General features: G+C 37.2%; 1 protein-coding gene across 2 annotated transcripts in view; it reads right to left on the bottom strand.

Annotated features, from left to right (window-relative positions):
• ssrp1a (structure specific recognition protein 1a) overlaps positions 1 to 22,901 on the bottom strand; it is a 129,763-nt gene that overhangs the window by 37,663 nt on the left and 69,199 nt on the right. Inside the window, exons 1-3 of one of the 2 annotated variants that reach the window (XM_088343937.1) lie at positions 11,473 to 11,571; positions 11,049 to 11,113; positions 7,044 to 7,229 (exon numbers count right to left, since the gene is read on the bottom strand). In XM_088343937.1, the coding sequence (XP_088200063.1) occupies positions 7,044 to 7,229; positions 11,049 to 11,102 (240 nt within the window). In that variant the 5' untranslated portion in view covers positions 11,103 to 11,113; positions 11,473 to 11,571. Of the gene's footprint in view, positions 1 to 7,043; positions 7,230 to 11,048; positions 11,114 to 11,472; positions 11,572 to 22,901 lie in introns of those variants that run through there. The other variant, XM_088343936.1, reaches the window with a different exon arrangement.

Raw genomic sequence — 22,901 nt, 5'->3', positions numbered from 1 at the left:
CTTGTAATTTCTGAAAATGCTAATGAAGTCTCGTCTATTTCTAAGCAAAAGTATAAACACAGATTCCGACGGACAAGCGTTTCGACATCCAGGGTCTCAACCCGCGGTCCTGGCCCGTTTCCCGACACTGAGGGATCCCAAACAATGATGTCACGCTGGGCAGCGCTCGCATTTATCTCCCGAAAAGCGCGCCGTGATTAACCCCGAGAGACGGCGCTCACGCCACCCCGGTTCCCAGTCGGTCTTCTTCCCGCTCCCGACGCGCTCGCACGGCAGCGAGCGCTAAAAGAAAAACAGGCGGATAAAAACAAAAAGATGTTTCTTTTTTTTCTCCGCTCCCTGGCGGCCTCCGCCAAATTGTCTGGGCTATAAACAGTGACTTGCATGAGGCCCTGATTACGCTGTTTATGTAGCACATGTGTGAGCGGCCATTAATCCTATTAAGGCCTGACACACTCGCTTTTCAACAAGTGCTTCATGTGGGGCAGGGGTGTCAAACTCATTTTCACTCGGGGGCCACACGAGAGAACAAACATTCTGTCGGGGGCCGGACTAGTAGATTAAAGAGAAAGAAAAAGAGAGTTAAAGAAATAAGAGAAAGAGAGAAAGAGAAAGAGAAAGAAAGAGAGAGAGAGAGAGAGAGAGAGAAAGAAAGAGAAAGAAAGAGAAAGAAAGAAAGAAAAAGAAAGAAAAAGAAAGAGAAAGAAAGAAAGAGAAAGAAAGAGAAAGAAAGAAAGAGGGAAAGAAAAAGAGAAAGAAAGAAAGAGGGAAAGAAAAAGAGAAAGAAAAAGAGAAAGAGAAAGAAAAAGAGAAAGAAAGAGAAAGAAAAAGAGAAAGAAAGAGAGAAAGAAAGAAAGAGAAAGAAAGAGAGAAAGAAAGAGAAAGAAAGAGAGAAAGAAAGAGAGAGAACAGTGTCTTTGTTGGAGGCACCTGGCTTTGGCAACATCAAGTTGACATATTTTCAACCTGCAGCTTGTTTTTCTCTTGCGCTTCTCTGAGTGTTGTCTCGCGGGCCGGATTCAATCCCTTAGCGGGCCTGATCTGGCCCGCGGGCCGCCTGTTTGTGGACGCGGCAGACAATCTCTAGCGCTTCGGTTAGCGTGGCTAGAAATTCGGAATGCTAGCTGGGAATCTCGATTTGCTTTGAATTCAATTATATGTGCAAAAAACAAACAAAAAGCTTACTTTCCCCCAGGATGTAACGGTTTCAGAAACTGGCGATTCAGGTATATTCCCCCTATCGTCCAGCTATAGCAGGGGTAGGGAACCTATGGCTCGGGAGCCATATATGGCTCTTTTTATGAGTACGTATGGCTCTGAAATCAAATGTAACTATTGCACATCTCTCTGTGGCGTTCCAAAGTCAAGTGATTTCATCCCGATTTTGGTCCATATAAAGCCGAATCGACTTCATGCAGGAGTTCGATAAGAAACCATTTCAACCGATAAAAATTTGATTGGTTGAGCAGTACAGGTGGGCAGGTCCCTGCCTTCTCTCTCCCTCTCGCTCAGTGCAGTCTACACCGCAAGTGAATATGACGATATGCTTATCGTTTGCAGTCATTTGTGACATCTTTACAAAAGAACTTTGCATGCACCTTGTTTTGAAGCCGTTAAGTTTCATGGAGAAAAATGGCCTCAACACTCTTAACTGAAGGTGGAAGACAAATTGTAAATGGCATATTTACGTTGATTTGGGACACAGGATTTGGTATTATCATCATTTTATACATTTGATTAAATCATCAAATGACACACAGCAATAAGCTTTTGTCTACAGAGCGTGTTTGGCAGTTTTTTCAATTTCGTCTGAAAATATATGATGTGGCTCTCTCAATTTCTTTTTAAATTTTTTTTTGCTTTTATGGCTCTTTGGCTCAAAAAGGTTCCTGACCCCTGAGCTATAGCAGCGGGTTATGGCTCGCCGCTATAGCTATTGCTAGCTGTTCCTGCTTTGTCCCTTCAGTGTTACTCGCTCATGCGAGCGACAGTCACCAAGTTCCGTGATTCAGCCACCCTCCACATTTTTTCGCCCACTGTTTCCTTCTCTAGCCAATCATTAAAGCCACCTGGCTACAGGCTAAGCCACACCACAATCTGCTATCGTTATATTTGGTGCTCTGCTTGATCTTTCAATGTCAAGGCCTTCCAGAGCTACTTATACAAGTAAACATCGCCATGTTCTGTGGTCCAGCATCTTTGACTTTATCCCCACTGTTTCCTTCTCTAGTCATTCATGCCAGCCACTTGGATGCAGGCTATGGCTCGCAGCTAGCTACGATTGTTATCGTTAGCTGCTTCATTGAGTCAGGGATGTGATTTGACCGAAGTGAAATTATCTGAAAATTAGGCGGGGGTCTGGGGGCCGCGGGCACCCAGCTAGGTCCAGGGCAGTGCCCTGGTGGGGGGACAAGTCGGGCGAAGCCCCCCGGAGCACATGGGTTTTCCGTGTTTTTAAGTACTTTCAATGCACTCAGATGACAAAGAAATAGACAAAACAACAGCATAAATTTTCAATGTATTTTGAACTATCCCATATAAAATTACAGTTTAAGTCAACTCAAAATCAGTCACATTAAAAAACATTGGACTGCCTTTGCTTTTAAAAACTATCACTGAGAATATCATCATATCTAACTCATGTGATTACTAAGTTAACACATAAATCATGTTGAAGAGTTCAAATTTCATGAAGAAATAATTGTATCATGACCAAATGAAAAGTAACTCATATTAGAACATACCACAAATGTCTTTGTTATAGCAGAAGATGTTATCTATAAATGAAAGTACTGTAGTGGGTTGTACATAATTCACCCACGGAACCATTGTTGAGTTAGCGAGTTCCTAGGGGGACTCTTAATTCGGCCGGTTCTAGCCACTCTCGTGTTTGTTTTGTTATTGCCAGTTAAATGTCATTAAAGCAGCTTTCGTTGGCACCTTTGTTTGACACTCCGCCTACGACTCCCGTCTCTGCTCGCTACATTGGATCACGTCGGGGTCACCAACATTTGTAGATAATTCCTTCTCTAACCAGTCCGATCGAAACTTGTTTTTTACGATCTTAGCAATTTCTTTAACTCGCGGAGCATCTTTGCGTTCGATCTCGGACATCTTTCTTTAAACACTCGGCAAAAACGTGAGAAATGAACAATGGCATACTCCTACGCCTTTATAACAAGCGCGTTTATTGGTCAACACGGAGACTTCAACCAATCGCAAGTACGTTTCATTTCAGTTACGGAAACACTAAAATGGAATGCTGTAGAGACGAAATCGGTTTTTTTACCAATTAAAAAATCGGAAAATCTTTGGAGATAAAAAAAGCGGAATTCCGCGAATAAGCGGAAAAATCACATCCCCGTTGAGTGTCACTCACCTAATGCAAGTGAATGTCACTAATGTAATGAAATGAAAAGTCAATTTTGGTGTTGAGGAAGACATTAGTTTGCGATGACACTATCTTTGTGTGTCGAAGAAACGCCAATATTTTAAAAAACTAAAAAAAACAAAGAGATGTAAAGTAAAGCTAGATTTTGGCGTAGTAAAATAGGCTGGATTTCAACATTGGAGAAAAAGATGGGTTTTGTATAGAAAAAGTTAGCACTTGTTTTGTCAATAAAACCGACTATTTTGAGAGTAAAAATTTGAATGTAGTTTTTGGCAAAAAAAAAATAAGACGCTAGTTTTTGAACTAGTTCTTAGCCCTTTTAGTAGCGGAAGGAGCAGGTCGGTAGCTGGGACAGGAGAGCAAAAACGTGGTCGAGATCAGCAGCGAGTCGAAACCCAGGAGAGGAGAGTAGATGTGGTCAAGATCAAAAACGGGTCGAAGCCGGGAAACACACGGGAGCTAAAACAGGGGTGAGTCGGGGTCGAAAAAATTACCTAGAGTAAACTGAGGTTCCCAGGCGGGCTGACAACAGGTGACAGAAAAGAGTGGGCGGCATTAGCTCAGGAGGTAGAGCACTCATCTTGGGATCAAGAGGTTGCAGGTTCGATTCCTGGCTCCTGTTATATGTCGATGTGTCTTTCCAGCTACCCTAGTGTCTTCTTCCGATGCACGCGCTTCAGCAATTTCGAAACTACAATGGCCTCTAGTGGTGAGTTACAACACACAGCCACTTTAACTTTGTGAGTTAGTTCATTCTTTTGCTGCGTTTTAAGCATAGCTACAGTACAGCTCCAACTTGAACCCTAATGTGTAGCTTTTTTGTTGTTCTGTCAGTTAAGAAATTGGGGTTTGGATGTTTTTTTTACTGTGGTGACATCCTACAGACACAGACAAGAATTTGCTTCTCAACAGCCCAGGCTATCTGACTGTTTTCTAGATGGTCCTTATAGTCTGGTTCGCCGTATGTACTGAAAATATATGACAGAAGATCTTTTGGGGTGCGCCTTACCGTGCAGAATTACAGTAGGTCAATAGTTCATCCCTAATGGACTACCATTTTGTTTTTGAGGTCAAGGTATTGCACTACTGAATTCGTAGTACGTTGCGTAATTAGTTACGAGCAGGAATTCGATATGCCGCCGCCCGAGGGGAGCAAAAACAATACAGGAACACACACCGATACATAAACAGCAAAACCGCAAAATATAATAGACAATGAACGCTTTTACACGTAGCAGGATGACATTGAACTCGTGGAATGCTAAAAATCCAAGATGAATGGGCCACACCTCCTTGCCAAATATCTGCGACTTTCATCCGTTACGCAAGACAACTATCCATCTTTTAATTGCTTCATTTCTGTATTTATTATTCACAATGCATTGTTCGTGTGTCCCCCAAGTTCCACGTATTTGTTATCCCCCAGCTGAACTTTGGCTAATGTTTATATGCTAACAATGAAGAGCTAACTTGCTACAGTTGAGCCGTTTTCATTTATAAGCCCATTTATCAGTAAGTCAATCGGCTAGCGCTGAGCAATGAATGGCAAGAATTAAAATGACCAATATTCTTCTTGTTTTGGGGAAATAGTAGTGTGAATTCTTGGTTGCACGAAATTGCGCCATCATTGTTAGTTTCCTCCTACTCCCGTTTTCTTGTCACTCGTCTCTTCTGTTCATTAAAAGCAAAAAATCCCCAAAAATAGCTAATCTAAAAAAAGGGCAGAGAGAGATGATGCAATAGCGGCAAGCCACACATTATTTTATACATATTATTATTAAAATGCCATCATCCTTCCAATCTCCTCTTTCTTCCACTCAGTCGCTTTATTTCCACATCCTTTCACATTTAGTGAACCTAAAACTAGGGTTTGCGCGACCTTTCGGTCTCCCGCCCCCCTTTCTTTGCCTTGCCGTCTCTTAGGGAGTAGAGATAGAGAGGAGAGGATCCCCAGTACCCTCGCTCCATCCACTAGTGAAAGCTAGAGCTATTGTTGGTGATAGGAATGAGTGTACAGGTGTTGTAGGAGGATAGTGGGATGTTTAAACGTGTTCTAAGGCATGGGCAGGGCACACGTATGATGCGGCAGGGGTAAACCAGTGAAAGCTGTCGGGCCCTGCTATTGAACAAGAGTGTGTTGTGTCACCCTGACCAGAGTGACATGGCTGCTTTCTTGTGTCTTGTTTCATCTGAAGGGACGAAAGAAAGCATGACCGACTTGGGTGCCGAGGTGCCTAACTTGTTTGCGTGTTTGGGCATTTGGGTTGGCCATGGTCCCAAAAAATTGTGTTTTTTTTGCTACCTTTTCCCTTTTTATTTTCTTTATTTTTGTATGTGTTGTCTTTGCTGTCGGTCACCAATCTCGAGGGATATGACCAAGGTAGATAGATAAAGTAAAATGATCATTTTACTTTAAGTAGAATATACTTGCTTGTGTGATTTGCATTTATTATTTTACAGTTATAACCCCTCCCCCCCTTTTCTAATATGAGAAAAAACATAATTGAATGGTAAAAATATAAATAGAGCAGGGGTCTCCAACCTTATTGAAGCAAAGCCACTGATAGTTACTGATAAGGGTGAAGGGCTACCAGCGTGATATGGATTTGTAAAATAACTTGGTTAAGAGAAATAGTTCCTAACGTTTCTGAAGCCAAAAGCTACTTTTTTAAAAATCATGTTTATACTACGCTGTTACTATGTTACCAGATTTAAAAAAGTCCACTGACAAGATAAATTTGCTCATTTTAAGCACTTTATTTTACATATTTCGATTGATTGTACGGTCTCCAGCTATTTTTCAAGTAAAATAAGAAAAATACTATAAATAGAGCAGGCTGAAAGCAGTGTCTGAAATAACGTTTGCCCGGACGGCCGAAGAAGGATTCAAGAGAAAAAAACAAAACAAAACTTTCTCTATGCCGTCAACCACGTACTATTCACATTCATCTTTATCGGCCAATTGCAGGCTTTGTTTTGCCGCTTCAGCCAATGTCAGCTTGTAAATGATAAAAAGGATCCGCCTCTTGACCTCTGAATAACTTTAGCCAATAGTGATCGATTCAACTGATGATTGACACATCTTTTTCGGCCAATTGCAAGCTTTGTTTTGCCCTTCAAGCCAATGCCAGCCTGTAAATGATAAAAAGGATCCGCCCCTTGACCTCCGAATAACTTTAGCCAATAGTGATCGATTCAAATGATGATTGACACATTGGTAAGCCAATGAAACGCCGGTGAATAAATCCCAGCATACAACGCGGACTACTTGGCGTTCGGGGGAAAATCGAGTCGGCGGCTGTTGCATTAGTTGCAAGACTTTGCGACACACCATTGTTTCATATATAAGGCGCACTGTATTATAGGGCGCATGGTCAGCTTTTGAAAAAAATAACGGCTTTTAGGTGCAGAAAATACGGTACTTAGGTAGCAACTTACGCTATTACAATGTTATTATCAGGTTGTAACTATAGGTAAATACAATTGATCCCTCTTGCCAATTAGAAATTAAACTTCCTAGAAAATCACATTTACCCATCACAGGCGGTGTCTTTTCAGAACTGGGACGCAGGCTACTGAGGTGTTTTTTGAGGGCCACCCAATGCTTGCGCTTTGAGAATAAAAGAGCAGCGGTCGTACGACCGACACTCACCGTGTCCCTGAATCCGTCATATTTGTAGATGTGTCCGGCGCTGGTGCCGAGTTTGATGCCGTGGCCAAGGCATACACGTCGCCACTGTGCCAGGCTGAGCTCGCCCGCCGCAATGCTGTCCACTTTCCCCGTCTTGCTGCTTTTGTACACGACATTTTGCTTGCTGAAGCGCAGGCGGCCGTCGTTCTGTCCAAACGAGAACAAAAAACACAGAGAAAATGTTCCATCATATAAATAAAACAAAGGGTTCGTTCACTTTTTTTCCATGGCCAAATTTAAGCACTTTGAGGCACTTTCAAGGCCAATTTTCCAATTTCGTTAACGCCCCACATTAACAAACCGTACAAATTCATGTCAGCTGATGTTAGTTACGAGGGAAGAAGAAAATGAACAGCAAAGCCCCCAGAGCAAACCTTGAAAAGACAACATTAAAATTCTATCATCTCTTAGGATTTCAAGCGCCTGTACCAAACCTAAAAACCTTGGGGGAGCTTACTTTATTTTTCTAAGGAGATTGAAACAACTAATACTCGTTATCCAAGTATTTTATGGTTCTTATTCACAACTTATTCATATATTGGGGAATATTTGGTTGCTTAAATACACTTTCTATATTATGAGTATGTATTGTTTGTCTGGAAAGGAAGAGAAAGTGAAAGATAGGGACGGTAGATTGCTGGTTAACAGTAGTGCAGTCAGGAGGAAATGGGCAGAGAATTTTGAGGAGTTGCTGAATGTGGAGGATGGAAGAGAAGTGAGAGTCGAGGCGATTGGTGATATGGGGAAAATGCCTGTTTTGAGTGATTTAAATGTGAAGCCTGTGGAAACATGGGTGGTGCAAGAGGCAATGAATGAAATGACAGGGGAGAAGGCGTCTGGGTTGAATGGTTGTACTGCTGAATGCTTGAAAAAAGGTGGCATGGCAATGATTGGCTTGTGAGTACGCTTGTTGAATGTATGCTTTTTAAGTGGTGTGGTTCCTGTTGATTGGTGTAGTGCATGTGTGGTGCCATCGTATAAGGGTAAAGATGATAAGTATAAATGTAGCAATTAGAGTTTGTTGTCTGTGCCGGATAGGCTGTATGGAAGAGTCTTGATTAAGAGAGTGAGAGAAAAGAACGAAAGAACGAATGAGGTGGTGATGGAGGAGCAGAGTGCTTTCAGGAAAGGAAGAGGATGTGTGGATCAGGTGTTTGCAGTACAACAGGTGTGTAAGAAATATTTTGCAAAAGGTAAGGATGTTTATTTGGGTTTCATGGAAATGGAAAAGCCGTATGACAGTCGATAGAGAGGCGTTGTGGCAGGTGTTGTCAAAGAATTGAGTGAGTGGAAAGTTGTTTGAAGCATTGAAGAGTTTTTAGGTGAACAGCAGAGCATGTGTAAGAGTAGGGAGTGAGACAAGTGAGTGGTTCCCTGTGTTGACTGGTGTGAGACAGGGGTGTGTGATGTCACCATGGCTGTTTAATCAGTACATGGATGGTGTGGTGAGAGAGCTGAATGCAAGAGTATTTGGCAGAGGTGTAGAGATGATGGATAACAGTGGAATGGTGTGACAGGTAAGTCAGTTGTTGTTTGCAGATGACACAGCGCTTGTGGCTGATTCTGAGGAAACATTGAGAAGGTTGGTAACGGAGTTTGGAAGAGTATGTGATAGGCGTAAGATATGTGTGAATGTTGGGAAGAGTAAGGTGATAAAGTGTTCTCGTGATGGAGTAGGCATGACGTTAGAAATCAGGTTGCATGGACAGGTGCTAGAAGAAGTCGAAAGCTTTAGGTACAAAGACAGTTAAAACATCTTTGTTCCTTTATCTCTTTGTTTTCCTTATCCTCACTGTAAAATGTGGATCTGGAGTGCCACGACCAATTTTGTTGTCACAATATATCCCATGTTGTAACAATGACAATAAAGGTATATTCTATTCTATTCTACTTGGGTTGCGATGTGGCTGCTGTTGGTGGAATGGAGTGCGAGGTATTGCACAGAATGAATCAGGGAAGCAAGGTTTTGGGTGCTCTGAGGAGAGTGATGAGCAACAAGAGTATGAGTATGGATGTTAAGAGGGCACTGTATGAGAGTGTGATTGTGCCGACTGTGTTGTATGGTGCGGAGACTTGGTGCCTGAACGCAGATTTGAGAAGGAAATTAAATGTTTTTGAAATGAAGTGTCTGAGGAGTATGTTAGGAGTGACAAGATTGGATAGATTGAGAAATGAAATTGTGAGAGACAGAACCGGAGTAGTAGTGGAACTGAACAAGCGTGTGGATAAGAGTACCGTATTTTCCGCACTATAGGGCGCACCGGGTTATAGGGCGCACCCCCAAAAATAGTTTTTGGTCCTATAGATAAGGCGCACCGGATTATAAGGCGCTACAATGGGAACGTCGACAAAACAGTCAGATGATTCAGTCCAACTGATTACCTCCTTAACATTCCCAAAGCTTGCAAAGAAGCAAATACGTGTCGTAGACACGTGCGGATGCGGTGTCCGTACGATGTCACTCAAATGCGTCATTTCAAATATCATTCGGAAGGTTGAAGTCTTGGGATTCAAGAAATGCCAACCATTCCTTAGTTTCTATTTTCTTTTTCGCTCGCAACTTTACTGCGCATATGACAATAAACGCTTGGAATTGAGTTGAATTCACTCAACTCATCACAGCAACATCAAGATCGTTCTAAAACAAGATACCGGGAAAATATAAAGCTGCATAGCTCACCTAAGTTCTCACGTTCAATAATGATACGCAATCATGGTCTTCTTACAACCGTGAGTGAAGTAAATCCAGGAGAGTAGAATATTTACAAATACAGACTAATGAAACATGTTTCTTTATGGCGTACTTTAGCAAGCTTGCTACGCCATAGCTAAACTCGGCCGATTGCAGGGTTTGTTTTGGCCATCTAGCCAATCCGAGGCTCCGAATAACTTCAGCCAATAGCGATCGATTTAACGGATGATTGACACATCTTTTTCGGCCAATTGCAGGGTTTGTTTTAGCCCTCTAGCCAATCCGGGGCTCCGAATAACTTCAGCCAATAGTGATCGATTTAACGGATGATTGACACATTGGTTAGCCAATGAAACGCCGGTATATAAATCCCAGCATACACCGCGGACTTGCTACGCCATTGCTAAACTCGGCCGATTGCAGGGTTTGTTTTGGCCATCTAGCCAATCCGAGGCTCCGAATAACTTCAGCCAATAGTGATCGATTCAAATGATGATTGACACATTGGTTAGCCAATGAAACGCCGGTATATAAATCCCAGCATACACCGCAGACTACTCCACGTTCGGGGTAAAATCGAGTCGGCGGCTGTTGAGTAAGTTGCGAGACCTTGCGAATTTAATATTGAGCCATATATAAGGCGCACTGTGTTATAAGGCGCATGGTCAACTTTAGAAAAAAATTAAGACTTTTAGGTGCGCCTTATAGTGCGGAAAATACGATACTCGGTTAGTTTGGACACATGGAGAGGATGGATGAGGAGCCAATGTTGAAGAGGATCTACAGAGCAGAAGTCAATGGAAGGAGACAAAGAAGAAGGCCGCGATTGACGTAGATGGATGGTGTTATGAGTGCACTGCAGGAAAGCGGTCTAAATATAATGGAAGCTAGAGCTCTTGTTGGTGATAGGAAGGAGTGGAGAGGTGTTGTGAAAGGATAGTGGGATGTTTGGACGTGTTCTAAGGAATGGGCCGGGAACCTGTATGATGCGACAGGGGTAAACCAGTGAAAGCTTTCGGGCCCTGCTGTTTGAACAGAAGAGTGTGTTGTCACTCTGGGGCGGGTTGACATAGCTTTTAGTAATGTTATTTATTCCAATGTAACTGATTTGGTTTTGGTATTTAAAATGTCTGAACCATAAAATATTTCACTCAATTCGTTAGAGCACTACAAGACCATGGTACATTGCGGCACCAACGAAGAAAAGGGAGTAGAAAGCTGGAATGAGCACCAAATGAACATTTTGGAAAGCACTTGATTAAAACGGGACTTACCCAAGAACCTTTGACTTCTTGGTAAATGTCGTTAAACTCCAGTGTGTCCCCCATCTTTTCTTTTACTGTACAGGAACAAACATTAATTGAAAACGACAAAATAAAGCGTATTAAAGCCTTGAGTTGAGGCGACTTTAACAATAGCTAAGCTAACTTGAATTGACGAGGTGCGCTCGTTTTACTACGCGGCGTTGCGTTACGCTTCGAAGGTATATCACTTAGAACAAAACCAGGCCAAGCACCGCCCCTCATAGACACACGAAACATACACATCGAGCGCTTCAAACGAGCGAGCCCAGTGTATGGAAACAAAAAAGAGAATTTAAACAAAATAAAGAGAAACACAAAACGCCTTTTCCTACTTTAATACATGACAGACTGCATCCAAACCTTAACATGAAAGGAGAAAATTAAATGTCCTTACTGTCAATATGAGGAGACGCTCAGTCAATTTCCCGCGTGTAGCACTAGGCGCTAAGCCTACGTCACCGGAAACACTTTTTTTGCTATTACTTCCGTTCGCACGAGAAAACATTAATATTAATTAAATGTGTTAATTAAATTCCATTATAAAAAAATAATGTCGCTTCAAAATTCGATTCATAATCTTTAACCGAGCAGTTAGTTTCTTCAAATTGTTTTAACAGTTTGGACTTAACGCTCTTGGTATGCAGTGGTGAATTTATACCGCTAGATGTCACTAGATCTTTCTAGTGTAGATTGCCTTTGCCTCGTTCGAATAAAAAAAAATAGATATACATACTGTTTATCTTTTAGTTATTAAAACAAATGAATTACCAAAAGTAAGGTGTAAAAAATACTTAATTAAAACTTAAATAAAATAAAATAAACAAAAAATATAGAAGTTGGGTTAACCTATGCCGATTTGCTGTTTATAATACATGTAAAATGGAAAGACATTTAAACACCAACATTTTATAATGAAACCCGCAGAAGAACATTAAAAATCAACATATCTATTCTTAGATTTATTTACTTTTTTCAGAAATTAGGAAAATAAAAATGGTATTCCATGCGATAACCTCACTTTTCAGTCAGGCACTTTTTCATTTCCTTTACAGGATTTAAAAGAATATTTCTTTTTCTTTCTAGTCATTTTAACATGATTACACATTCTATTTCTGTAATAAATGTACATAATGTTTATTACAATTTTACTCTTTCTTTTTTACCCTCTTTCTTTCTGCACAAAATCGTTCATAATTTTATTTTTTCTTTATTGTTTTGTTTCCTTCATGATTTTTTTTGTTATGCCATTATTTCTTCGTTTCCATCTTTTTCATAATTGTATTCTTTCTGATTTTTTTAATTGAAATATTTTTTTCTTTCTTTCTTTCTTGCTTTCTTTCTTTCTCATTCTCCCTCCTTCCTTCCTTCCTTCCTTCCTTCCTTCCTTCCTTCCTTCCTTCCTTCCTTCCTACCTTCCTTCCTTCCTTTTTTCCTTCCTTCCTTCCTCGTTTTCCATTGTGGCCCTTTCTTTCTTTTTTCAATTTTGTGTCTTTTTTCCCCCTTGTTATTTCTTTTCATTTTCCTCCTCCTTTTTTAAATCATTCTTCTATTTATTTTTCATCCTATTATTGTTTCTTTGTTTTTCTTTTTTCCCTGTCCTTCCTTTTTCCTCTTTCTTTCATTTTCTTTTCCCTATTTTCTTTTTGGCATTTTTCTCTCCTTTCTTTCCTTCCTTTTTCTCATCATCTTATCCGTCTGTCTTATATGCTTTACTTTTAATAAATATTTTTCTTTCTTTACTCGGCATGTTTTTTTTTTTGACTCCTCAAAAGTTTAAACATTTCAAAAAGAAAGGAACGGAAAGATATTATTTATTCATGCAGTGACGTACAATTAAATGTTATTAACCAGTTGAAAATGGACCGTTTTTCTGCCTTTTTTTTCCACCGAGAACGAATAGGTTCCAGCCTCCGTTTTACAGCAGCTTTTTGTCATCCTTTTTCAAACCGCAGGGAATTTCGGAGTCTTCAAAAAAATCCAAACCCCAAAGAAAATTAGAAAAAAAAATATGCGAGGGCGCGGAGACATCAAAGCCCCCCCAAAAATCATCAGGGGCGCAATCCCGATACCGGCGGAGCCGCGGGGACGCGTCGAGACAAGTCCCCTCACTTCCGAGACGAGCGCCGATGCGTCGAGACGCCGAATCCGATTCTTGCACAAGAATGAGGAGAGGCGGAAGAAAGAGGGGGATGAAAGAGGGCAAGAAACAAGGAAAGGAGGAGGAGAGAAAAAAGAGGAGGATACAAAAAGACGGGGTCGTCCTCGGAGAGTCCCACAAAGTCCCGACGAGGAGGAGAAGTCGCGTCCCGGGATCACCTCACCTGCTTTTTTGGACCCGGGTGGTGACCTTTGAACTCCCCTCCCCCCAAAAAAGAGGAATTACAAAAATACAGAAAAGAGGAAAAGAACTTGAAAAGAAGAACTTGGGAGATTTTCGAACAACTGCGAGGAAATATAAGGAGAAAGGAAAATGAGGTTTCGCACAGGTAAGAGAACAAAAGTCTTCCTTTTTTCATACGTTACGTCTCCCTAATGATAGATAGATAGATAGATAGATAGATAGATAGATAGATAGATAGATAGATAGATAGATAGATAGATAGATAGATAGATAGATAGATAGATAGATAGATAGATAGATGTCTAGATAGATGTCTAGATAAATAGACGTCTAGATGTCTGGATAGATTTTTAGATAGATAGATGTCTAGATAGATAGATGTCTAGATAGATTACTCGATAGATGTCTAGATGGATAGATGTCTAGATAGATTTCTAGATAGATAGATTACTCGATAGATGTCTAGATGTCTAGATAGATAGATTTCTAGATAGATGTCTGGATAGATGTCTAGATAGATGTCTAGATAGATGTCTAGATAGGTGGATAGATGTCTAGATATTTGTCTAGATAGATGTCTAGATAGATGTCTAGATGTCTAGATAGATAGATGTCTAGATAGATAGATAGATAGATAGATGTCTAGATAGATGTCCAGATAGATGGATATATTTCTAGATAGATGTCTAGATAGATGTCTAGATAGATGTCTAGATAGATAGATGTCTAGATAGATGTCTAGATAGATAGATAGATGTCTAGATATATGTCTAGATAGATGTCTAGATATATGTCTAGATAGATGTCTAGATAGATGTCTACATAGATGGATAGATGTCTAGATATTTGTCTCGATAGATGTCTAGATAGATGTCTAGATAGATAGATGCCTAGATAGATGGATAGATGTCTAGATAGATGTCCAGATAGATGGATATATTTCTAGATAGATGTCTGGATAGATAGATAGATGTCTAGATAGATGTCTAGATAGATGTCTAGATAGATGTCTAGATAGATAGATGTCTAGATGTCTAGATAGATGTATAGATAGATAGATGTCTAGATAGATAGATAGATGGATTGTGTTGAAAAATAAAATAATAAAATAAAGATATAGAATACAAAAATACCCAATATAACGTTTTAAATAGAGCTACGGAAAATACACACTGTCATAAAAATAGGGTAAGACGCAACAATAATACATTTATTAAAGATAATGAACAAAGTTTATGTAAAAAAGTCATATTATGTAAAAAAACCCGTTTTATCTCCACAATCGTATTCTGTTTTTCTTTCCTTTTTATGTTTAAGACGATAGAAACACGTGTATTCGTCGTGTTCCACAATTTCATTCCTTTTTATGTTTTTATCTTCCTTTATTTATTATATTACATATTATTGATTCATTTATTTATTATAAAATAAAAAAACAAAAAATAGAAAAGAGTGCATTTGTTGTCTATTTTATTCCTTTTTCATTCCTTTTTGTTCCGCAATTTCATTCGTTTTTATCTTTTAATTTTCCTTCCTCCGAGAAAAATTCAATAAGTAGAAACACATGCATTGTGTTTTCTGCAATTTCAGTCTTTCTTTTAAATGTATTTTGTCTTCCGTCTCATATAAAACAGTTTCCCTACACAATTTCATGTTGTTTTCTTTCTTTTTTACGAGCAACTATTAAAGAAATAGGATAAATAGAAAACGGCAGCTGGCATTCATTTGTACGGTGTATTTTTTTGTGATTTTCCTTCACAATTTGATGATTTTTCTTTGCTTATTATGTTGAAGACTCCCTTCTCCACAGTACATCTATTAAAAAAATGACATGAATAGAAAACGGCAGCTGGCATTCATTTGTACGGTGTATTTTATTCCTTTTTCATTCCCTTTTGTTCCGCAATTTCATTCGTTTTTATGTTTTAATTTTCTTTCTTCCGAGTGCATCAATAAGAAAAATGAAATAAGTAGAAACACGGGCATTGTATTTTCTTCTGCAATTTCTTTCTTTTTTTTAATGTTTTAGTCTTCCATCTCATATAAAAAATAAAATAAACAAAAGCAAGCACGTTTGTGGTGTGAAAATAACAGTTTTTCTCCACAATTTCATTGGTTTTCTTTCTTTTTTACGTTTAAATCTTCCTTCTCTGGAGAGCGTCTCTTAAAATAATGACATAAATAGAAAACGGCGGCTGGCATTCATTTGTATGGTGTGTTTGTATGTTTTTTTTTTCTTCACAATTTGATGAGTTTTCTTTCCTTTTTATGTAAAAGTCTCCCTTCTCCAGACAGCGTCTCTTAAAATAATGACATAAATAGAAAACGGCGGCTGGCATTCATTTGTACGGTGTATTTTTTGTGTTTTTTTCTTCACATTTTGATGATTTTTCTTTCCTTTTTGCGTTTTATTCTTCCTTCTCCTGAGAGCATCTATTCAAAAAATAACATACATACAAAACGGCAGCTGGCATTAATTTGTATGGTGTGTTTGTATGTTTTTTTTTTTTCTTCACAATTTGATGATTTTTCTTTCCTTTTTATGTAAAAGTCTCCCTTCTCCAGACAGCGTCTCTTAAAATAATGACTTAAATAGAAAACGGTGGCTGCCATTCATTTGTACGGTGTATTTTTTTGTGTTTTTTTTCTTCACAATTTGATGATTTTTCTTTCTTTTTTTACGTTTTATTTTTCTTCTCCAGAGAGCATCTATTCAAAAAATAACATACATAGAAAACGGCAGCTGGCATTAATTTGTATGGTGTATTTTTTGTGTTCTTTTCTTCACAATTTGATGATTTTTCTACACTTTTTGTGTTTAAGTCTCCCTTCTCCATAGTACATCTAATAAAACAAATAAATACATTTGCATTTGTTGTGTAAAATAGTCTGTTTCTCCTCTACAATTTTTAATGTTTTAGTCTTCCATCTCTATCTATTAAAAAATGACATAAATGGAAAACGGCAGCTGGCATTAATTGGTACGGTGTATTTTTTTCTTCACAATTTGATGATTTTTCTTTGCTTTTTATGTTTAAGTCATCTTTCTCCATAAAACAAATAAATAATAAAACAAATAAATAAACGGAAAAAAATTCATTTGTTGTGTAAAAAAGTTATTCCTCCACGATTTAATTTTTTTTCTTTCTTTTTTATGTTTTAATCTTCCTTCTCCATCTCTTAAAATAATGACAGAGATAGAAAACGGCAGCTGGCATTCATTTGTACAGTGTATTTGTTGTGTTTTTTTCTTCACAATTTGATGATTTTTCTTTCCTTTTTACGTTTTATTCTTCCTTCTCCAGAGAGCATCTATTAAAAAAATAACATACATAGAAAACGGCAGCTGGCATTAATTTGTATGGTGTATTTGTTGTGTTCTTTTCTTTACAATTTGATGATTTTTCTTTCTTTTTAATGTTTTATTCTTCCTTCTCCATAGTACATCTAATAAAAAAATGACATAAATAGAAAACGGCAGCTGGCATTCATTTGTACGGTGTATTCTTTGTGTTTTTTTCTTCACAAAAATAAATTTGCATTTTTGGTGTAAAATAGTCTGTTTTTCCTCCGCCATTACATTCTATTTTTAATGTTTTAGTCTTCCATCCCTGTCGTGGATCTCATATAAAAAATAAAATAAACAGAAGCAAGCGCGTTTGTGGTGTGAAAATTACAGTTTTCCTCCACAATTTCTTTTTTTTTTTTTTTTTCTTATGTTTTAATAGTCACATATAGACAAAAATAGAAAACGGCATCTGGCATTAATTTGTATGGTGTGTTTTTTGTGTTCTTTTCTTCACAATTTGATGATTTTTCTTTGCTTTTCATGTTGAGGACTCCCTTCTCCACAGTACATCTATTAAAAAAATGACATCAATAGAAAACGGCAGCTGGCATTAATTTGTATGGTGTATTTTCTGTGTTCTTTTCTTCACAATTGGATGATTTTTCTTTACTTTTTGTGTTGAAGAATGCCTTCTCCATAGTACACCTAATAAAACAAATAGATAAATGGAAAAAAATGCATTTGTTGTGATTTCCCTCCGCAATTTCATTCTACTTTTAATGTTTTAGTCTCCCATCTCCGTCGTGCATCTCATCTAAAAAATAAAATAAACAGAAGCTTGCGCATTTGTGGTGTGAAAAAAAACAGTTTTCCTCTCCGATTTCATATGTTTTCTTTCTTTTTCACGTTTTAATCTTCCTTCTCCGGAGAGCCACTATTAAAAAAATAACATAAATGGAAAACGGCAGCTGGCATTCATTGGTACGGCGTATTTATTTTGTTCTTTTTGATGATTTTTCTTTCCTTTTTATGTTGAAGTCTCCCTTCTCCATAGTACATTTAATAAAACAAATGAATAAACTGAAAGAACTGCATTTGTTGTGTAAAAATCTGTTTTTCCTCCGCAATTTTATTCTTTTTTTCTTTCTTTTTTTCCACATTTTCATCTCAATCGTGGATTTATCGAGAAAAAGAGATAAATATAAAAACTGCAACCTGTTTTCCCTTCCCTTCTTCCTTCTTTTTAGTATAAATTCCCTTTTTTTGTAGTTTTTAATCGGTTTATTTTAAATTTAAATTCTAATTCTCATCATTTTGATTCATAATGATTATATTATTCCTCTCCTTTGGAAAGAAGTGCTTAACTTAACTTAAACTTGAAGAAAAGCTGTTTTTTATTTTATTCGTTTTTACTATAACCGTTTTTATAATCTTATTTTCTGTCTTTTTTTATTGGACTTGATATATGATCATCATTAGATTCTTTCTTTGTGGACATTTATTTTTATTATTAGTTTATCATATTTTTTTTCCATACATTATTCTTTTTTTGATATTCCCTGTCTTTGACATGATTTAATCACCATTTTTTTCTTTTTTTCTTTTTTCTTTTGATTGGACTGTGTTTTATTTTTTCTACAATAGAAAAAATACAAATAGAAACAGGTGCAATTGTTATCATGGGAGTTTTTTTTAATATTTTTGTAGTACTTTTGTTGTATTTTGAATGTAGATTTTTTTTGGTTGTTTATCTGTAGTATTTTCGTAGTATTTTTGTATTGTTACAGTAGTTTTATGATTATAGTATTTTGTAGTATTACTGCATTATTTTTTCTTGTATTTTTGTACTATCGCTGTTGTATATTGTAGTTTCCATATAAGAATGTTTGTTGTATAGTAGTAGTATTCCTGTAGTATTTTTGTAGTACAGCGTTGCTGTAGTTTTATTTTCGTAGTAATTTTTTTTATATTTCCATAGGAACATTTTTGTCGTATTGTTATAGGTGTCATTTGTAGTATTTCTGTTGTAAACCTCACGTAGTAGTATTTTTGTAGTAATACTTCTCTACTCGTTTTTTATATTATAGTATCATGTATTTACATTTGTTTCGTATTTCAGTAGAAGTCTAGGTTCGATTCCCGGCTCTTCCGTGTTATATGTGGAAGTGTCCTTGGGCAAGACACTGAATCCCTAATGCCCCCAATAAGCAGGTTGCACGGCAGACTCCCTATTGGTGTGTGAGTGTGTGTGTGTGTGTGAATGGGTTAAGTGTGAAGCACATTGTAAAACGCTTGGGGAGGTCCTCATTGACTTGAAAAGCGCTATAGAAATGCAGACCATTTACCATTTTGCATCTTGATTATCCTCAAAACGTTTGGAGGCTGACTCCCTATCGGTATGTGAGTGTGTGTGTGAATGGGTAAGTGTGAAGCACATTGTAAAGCGCTTTGGGAGGTCTTCATTGACTTGAAAAGCACTATAGAAATGCAGACCATTTACCATTTAGCATCTTGATTATCCTCAAAACATTTGGAGGCTGACTCTCTATTGGTGTGTGAGTGTGTGTGTGAATGGGTAAAGTGTGAAGTACATTGTAAAGCGCTTTGGGAGGCCTTCATTGACTTGAAAAGCGCTATAGAAATGCAGACCATTTACCATTTTGCATCTTGATTATCCTCAAAACGTTTGGAGGCTGACTCCCTATCGGTATGTGAGTGTGTGTGTGAATGGGTAAGTGTGAAGCACATTGTAAAGCGCTTTGGGAGGTCTTCATTGACTTGAAAAGCACTATAGAAATGCAGACCATTTACCATTTAGCATCTTGATTATCCTCAAAACATTTGGAGGCTGACTCTCTATTGGTGTGTGAGTGTGTGTGTGAATGGGTAAAGTGTGAAGTACATTGTAAAGCGCTTTGGGAGGCCTTCATTGACTTGAAAAGCGCTATAGAAATGCAGACCATTTACCATTTTGCATCTTGATTATCCTCAAAACGTTTGGAGGCTGACTCCCTATCGGTGTGTGAGTGTGTGTGTGAATGGGTGAAGTGTGAAGCACATTGTAAAGCGATTTGGGAGGTCTTCATTGACTTGAAAAGCGCTATAGAAATGCAGACCATTTGCCATTTAGCATCTTGATTATCCTCAAAACGTTTGGAGGCTGACTCCCTATCGGTATGTGAGTGTGTGTGTGAATGGGTAAGTGTGAAGCACATTGTAAAGCGCTTTGGGAGGTCTTCATTGACTTGAAAAGCACTATAGAAATGCAGACCATTTACCATTTAGCATCTTGATTATCCTCAAAACATTTGGAGGCTGACTCTCTATTGGTGTGTGAGTGTGTGTGTGAATGGGTAAAGTGTGAAGTACATTGTAAAGCGCTTTGGGAGGCCTTCATTGACTTGAAAAGCGCTATAGAAATGCAGACCATTTACCATTTTGCATCTTGATTATCCTCAAAACGTTTGGAGGCTGACTCCCTATCGGTGTGTGAGTGTGTGTGTGAATGGGTGAAGTGTGAAGCACATTGTAAAGCGATTTGGGAGGTCTTCATTGACTTGAAAAGCGCTATAGAAATGCAGACCATTTGCCATTTAGCATCTTGATTATCCTCAAAACGTTTGGAGGCTGACTCCCTATTGGTGTGTGAGTGTGTGTGTGAATGAAATGCAGACCATTTACCATTTAAGTTTTCCCCCCCACAAATTAATTCTTCCTTTCTCTTCTATCCTCTCAATTTAGTTTCATGATTTTATTCTCCCTCTTTGTTTATTCGAACGGATTTATTATCGTCGTTTTATTATTTTGTTGTCGACATGAATTTTAGAATCGTTTTATGACATCTTGAGAAGATTTTTTATTATACTTTTATTCTCTGCCTTTGTCTATTGGACACGGTTTATTATAATTATTTAATTCTTTCTTTGTTGACATGACTTTTTTAATAACTTCTTTATTTTTATTTCATTTTTTAAAAAGAATCGTATTATTTTTACACCTTTTTCTAATTTACTCAGTGTCTTCCCTTTATTTGACAACATCTCTTATCATCGTCTTATTCTCCCTTTTATTTTGTTAATATTTTACTCATTTATTTTTTTTCCTTCTACGTAATACTTTTATTTTGTGACAAAAACACATAAAAATAAGTATATTTGTTCTAAAAACGTCTTATATGCTTCAAATGAAAAATGTCCTCATGATTTTCCGAATCATCGTTTTATTTTGAAAAAAATAATTCTTGACCTGTTTTTGTTTCATATTTTCTATTTTTATTTCTATATTTATACAAATCATTTGTAATATATTTATGTCATTATTTAATTATATTTATATGAATTATATTTATATAATTATTTATTTCTATTTTTATTATTTCTATATATTATTTATTTATATAACCTTATCTATTTATATATTATTTTTATTTATATTTTTCTATATGTATATATATATTTAGTATAGTATACTGTATATCTGGTGATGAAGTTAAATTCTAGCCTCCTTTCTCGCTAGTTTTTTTTTAGCTTTCTATCTTGCTATTTAGATGGATTTTTACTCTTTGAGCTAGCTATCTAGCACTTTTTTAGTTTCTTAGCTTTTTAGCTAACTATCAAGCTACTTTTTGACTATTTAGCAAGCTTTCTAGCAAGCGTTTTTTCTTTTTGTAGCATGCTATGTAGCTAACATTTTATCTTATTGTTGCAAAATTTTGGCCTCCTCTTTAGCTAGCTATTTAGCTACCTTTTTAGCTTGCTAGCTAACTGTCTACCTTTTAGCTGTCTAGCTTCCTATCTTTTTAGCTATTTGGTGAGCTATCGAGCTATCTTTTTTAAATGATTTTTTCATGCTATTTGGCTAACATTTGATCTTTTATTGCTAATTATAAAGTTAAATTCTAGCTTCCTTTCTCGCTAGTTTTTTTTAGCCTTCTATCTTGCTATTTAGGTGGATTTTTGCACTTTTAGCTAGCTCTCTTTTAGTTTCTTACCTGTTTAGCTAACTATCAAGCTACTATTTGACTATTTAGCAAGCTTTCTAGCAAGCTTTTTTTCTTAATGTAGCATGCTACGTAGCTAACATTTTATCTTATTGTTGCAAAATTTTGGCCTCCTCTTTAGCTAGGTATTTAGCTATCTTTTTAGCTTGCTAGCTATCTGTCTACCTTTATAGCTGTCTAGCTTCCTATCTTTTTAGCTATTTAGCGAGCGATCAAGCTAGCTTTTTAAACTATTTTGTCATGCTATTTGGCTTACATTTAATCTTTTTTTGGTAGATATGAAATTAAATTCTAGCCTCCTATCTTGCTAACTTTTCCTTTTAGCTTTCTATCTTATAGCTATTTTGTGCTAGTTATCAAGCTAAATTTTGTCCTCCTCTCTAGCTACCTTTTTAGCTTGCTAGCTATCTGTCTACCTTTTTAGCTGTCTAGCTTCTTTTTAGCTATTTAGCGAGCTATTGAGCTAACTTTTGAAATTATTTTTTCTTGCTACTTGGCTAACATTTGATCTTTATTTGCTAGTTATGAAGTTAGATTCTAGCCTCCTTTCTTGCTAGCTTTTCCTTTTAGCTTTCTATCTTGCTATTTTGTGCTAGTTATCAAGCTAAATTTTGGCCTCCTTTCTAGCTACCTACCTAGCTACCTTTTTAGCTGTTTAGCGAGCTGTCAAGCTTGCTTTTGATTTTTTTGGAATGCTATTTAGCTAACATTTAACTTTTGATCTTTTTTTTGCTAGTTATGAAATTAAATTCTAGCCTCCTTTCTTGCTAGTTTTTCCTTTTAGCTTTCTATCTTGCTATTTTGTGCTAGTTATCAAGCTAAATTTTGGCCTCCTTTCTAGCTACCTACCTAGCTACCTTTTTAGCTAGTTAGCTATCTTCCTACCTTTTTAGCTGTTTAGCGAGCTGTCAAGCTTGCTTTTGATTTTTTTTGGAATGCTATTTAGCTAACATTTAACTTTTGATCTTTTTTTGTTAGTTATGAAGTTAAATTCTAGCCTCCTTTCGTGCTAGTTTTTCCTTTTAGCTTTCTATCTTGCTATTTTGTGCTAGTTATCAAGCTAAATTTTGGCCTCCTTTCTAGCTACCTACCTAGCTACCTTTTTAGCTAGTTAGCTATCCTCCTACCTTTTTAGCTGTTTAGCGAGCTGTCAAGCTTGCTTTTGACATTTTTTTTGCATGCTATTTAGCTAAC

The sequence above is a fragment of the Urocampus carinirostris genome, chromosome 9, assembly GCF_059441175.1.
Source record: "Urocampus carinirostris isolate Australia breed hairy pipefish chromosome 9, RoL_Ucar_1.0, whole genome shotgun sequence".
Taxonomy (NCBI): domain Eukaryota; kingdom Metazoa; phylum Chordata; class Actinopteri; order Syngnathiformes; family Syngnathidae; genus Urocampus; species Urocampus carinirostris.
This window is presented reverse-complemented; position numbering and strand designations above follow the sequence as displayed.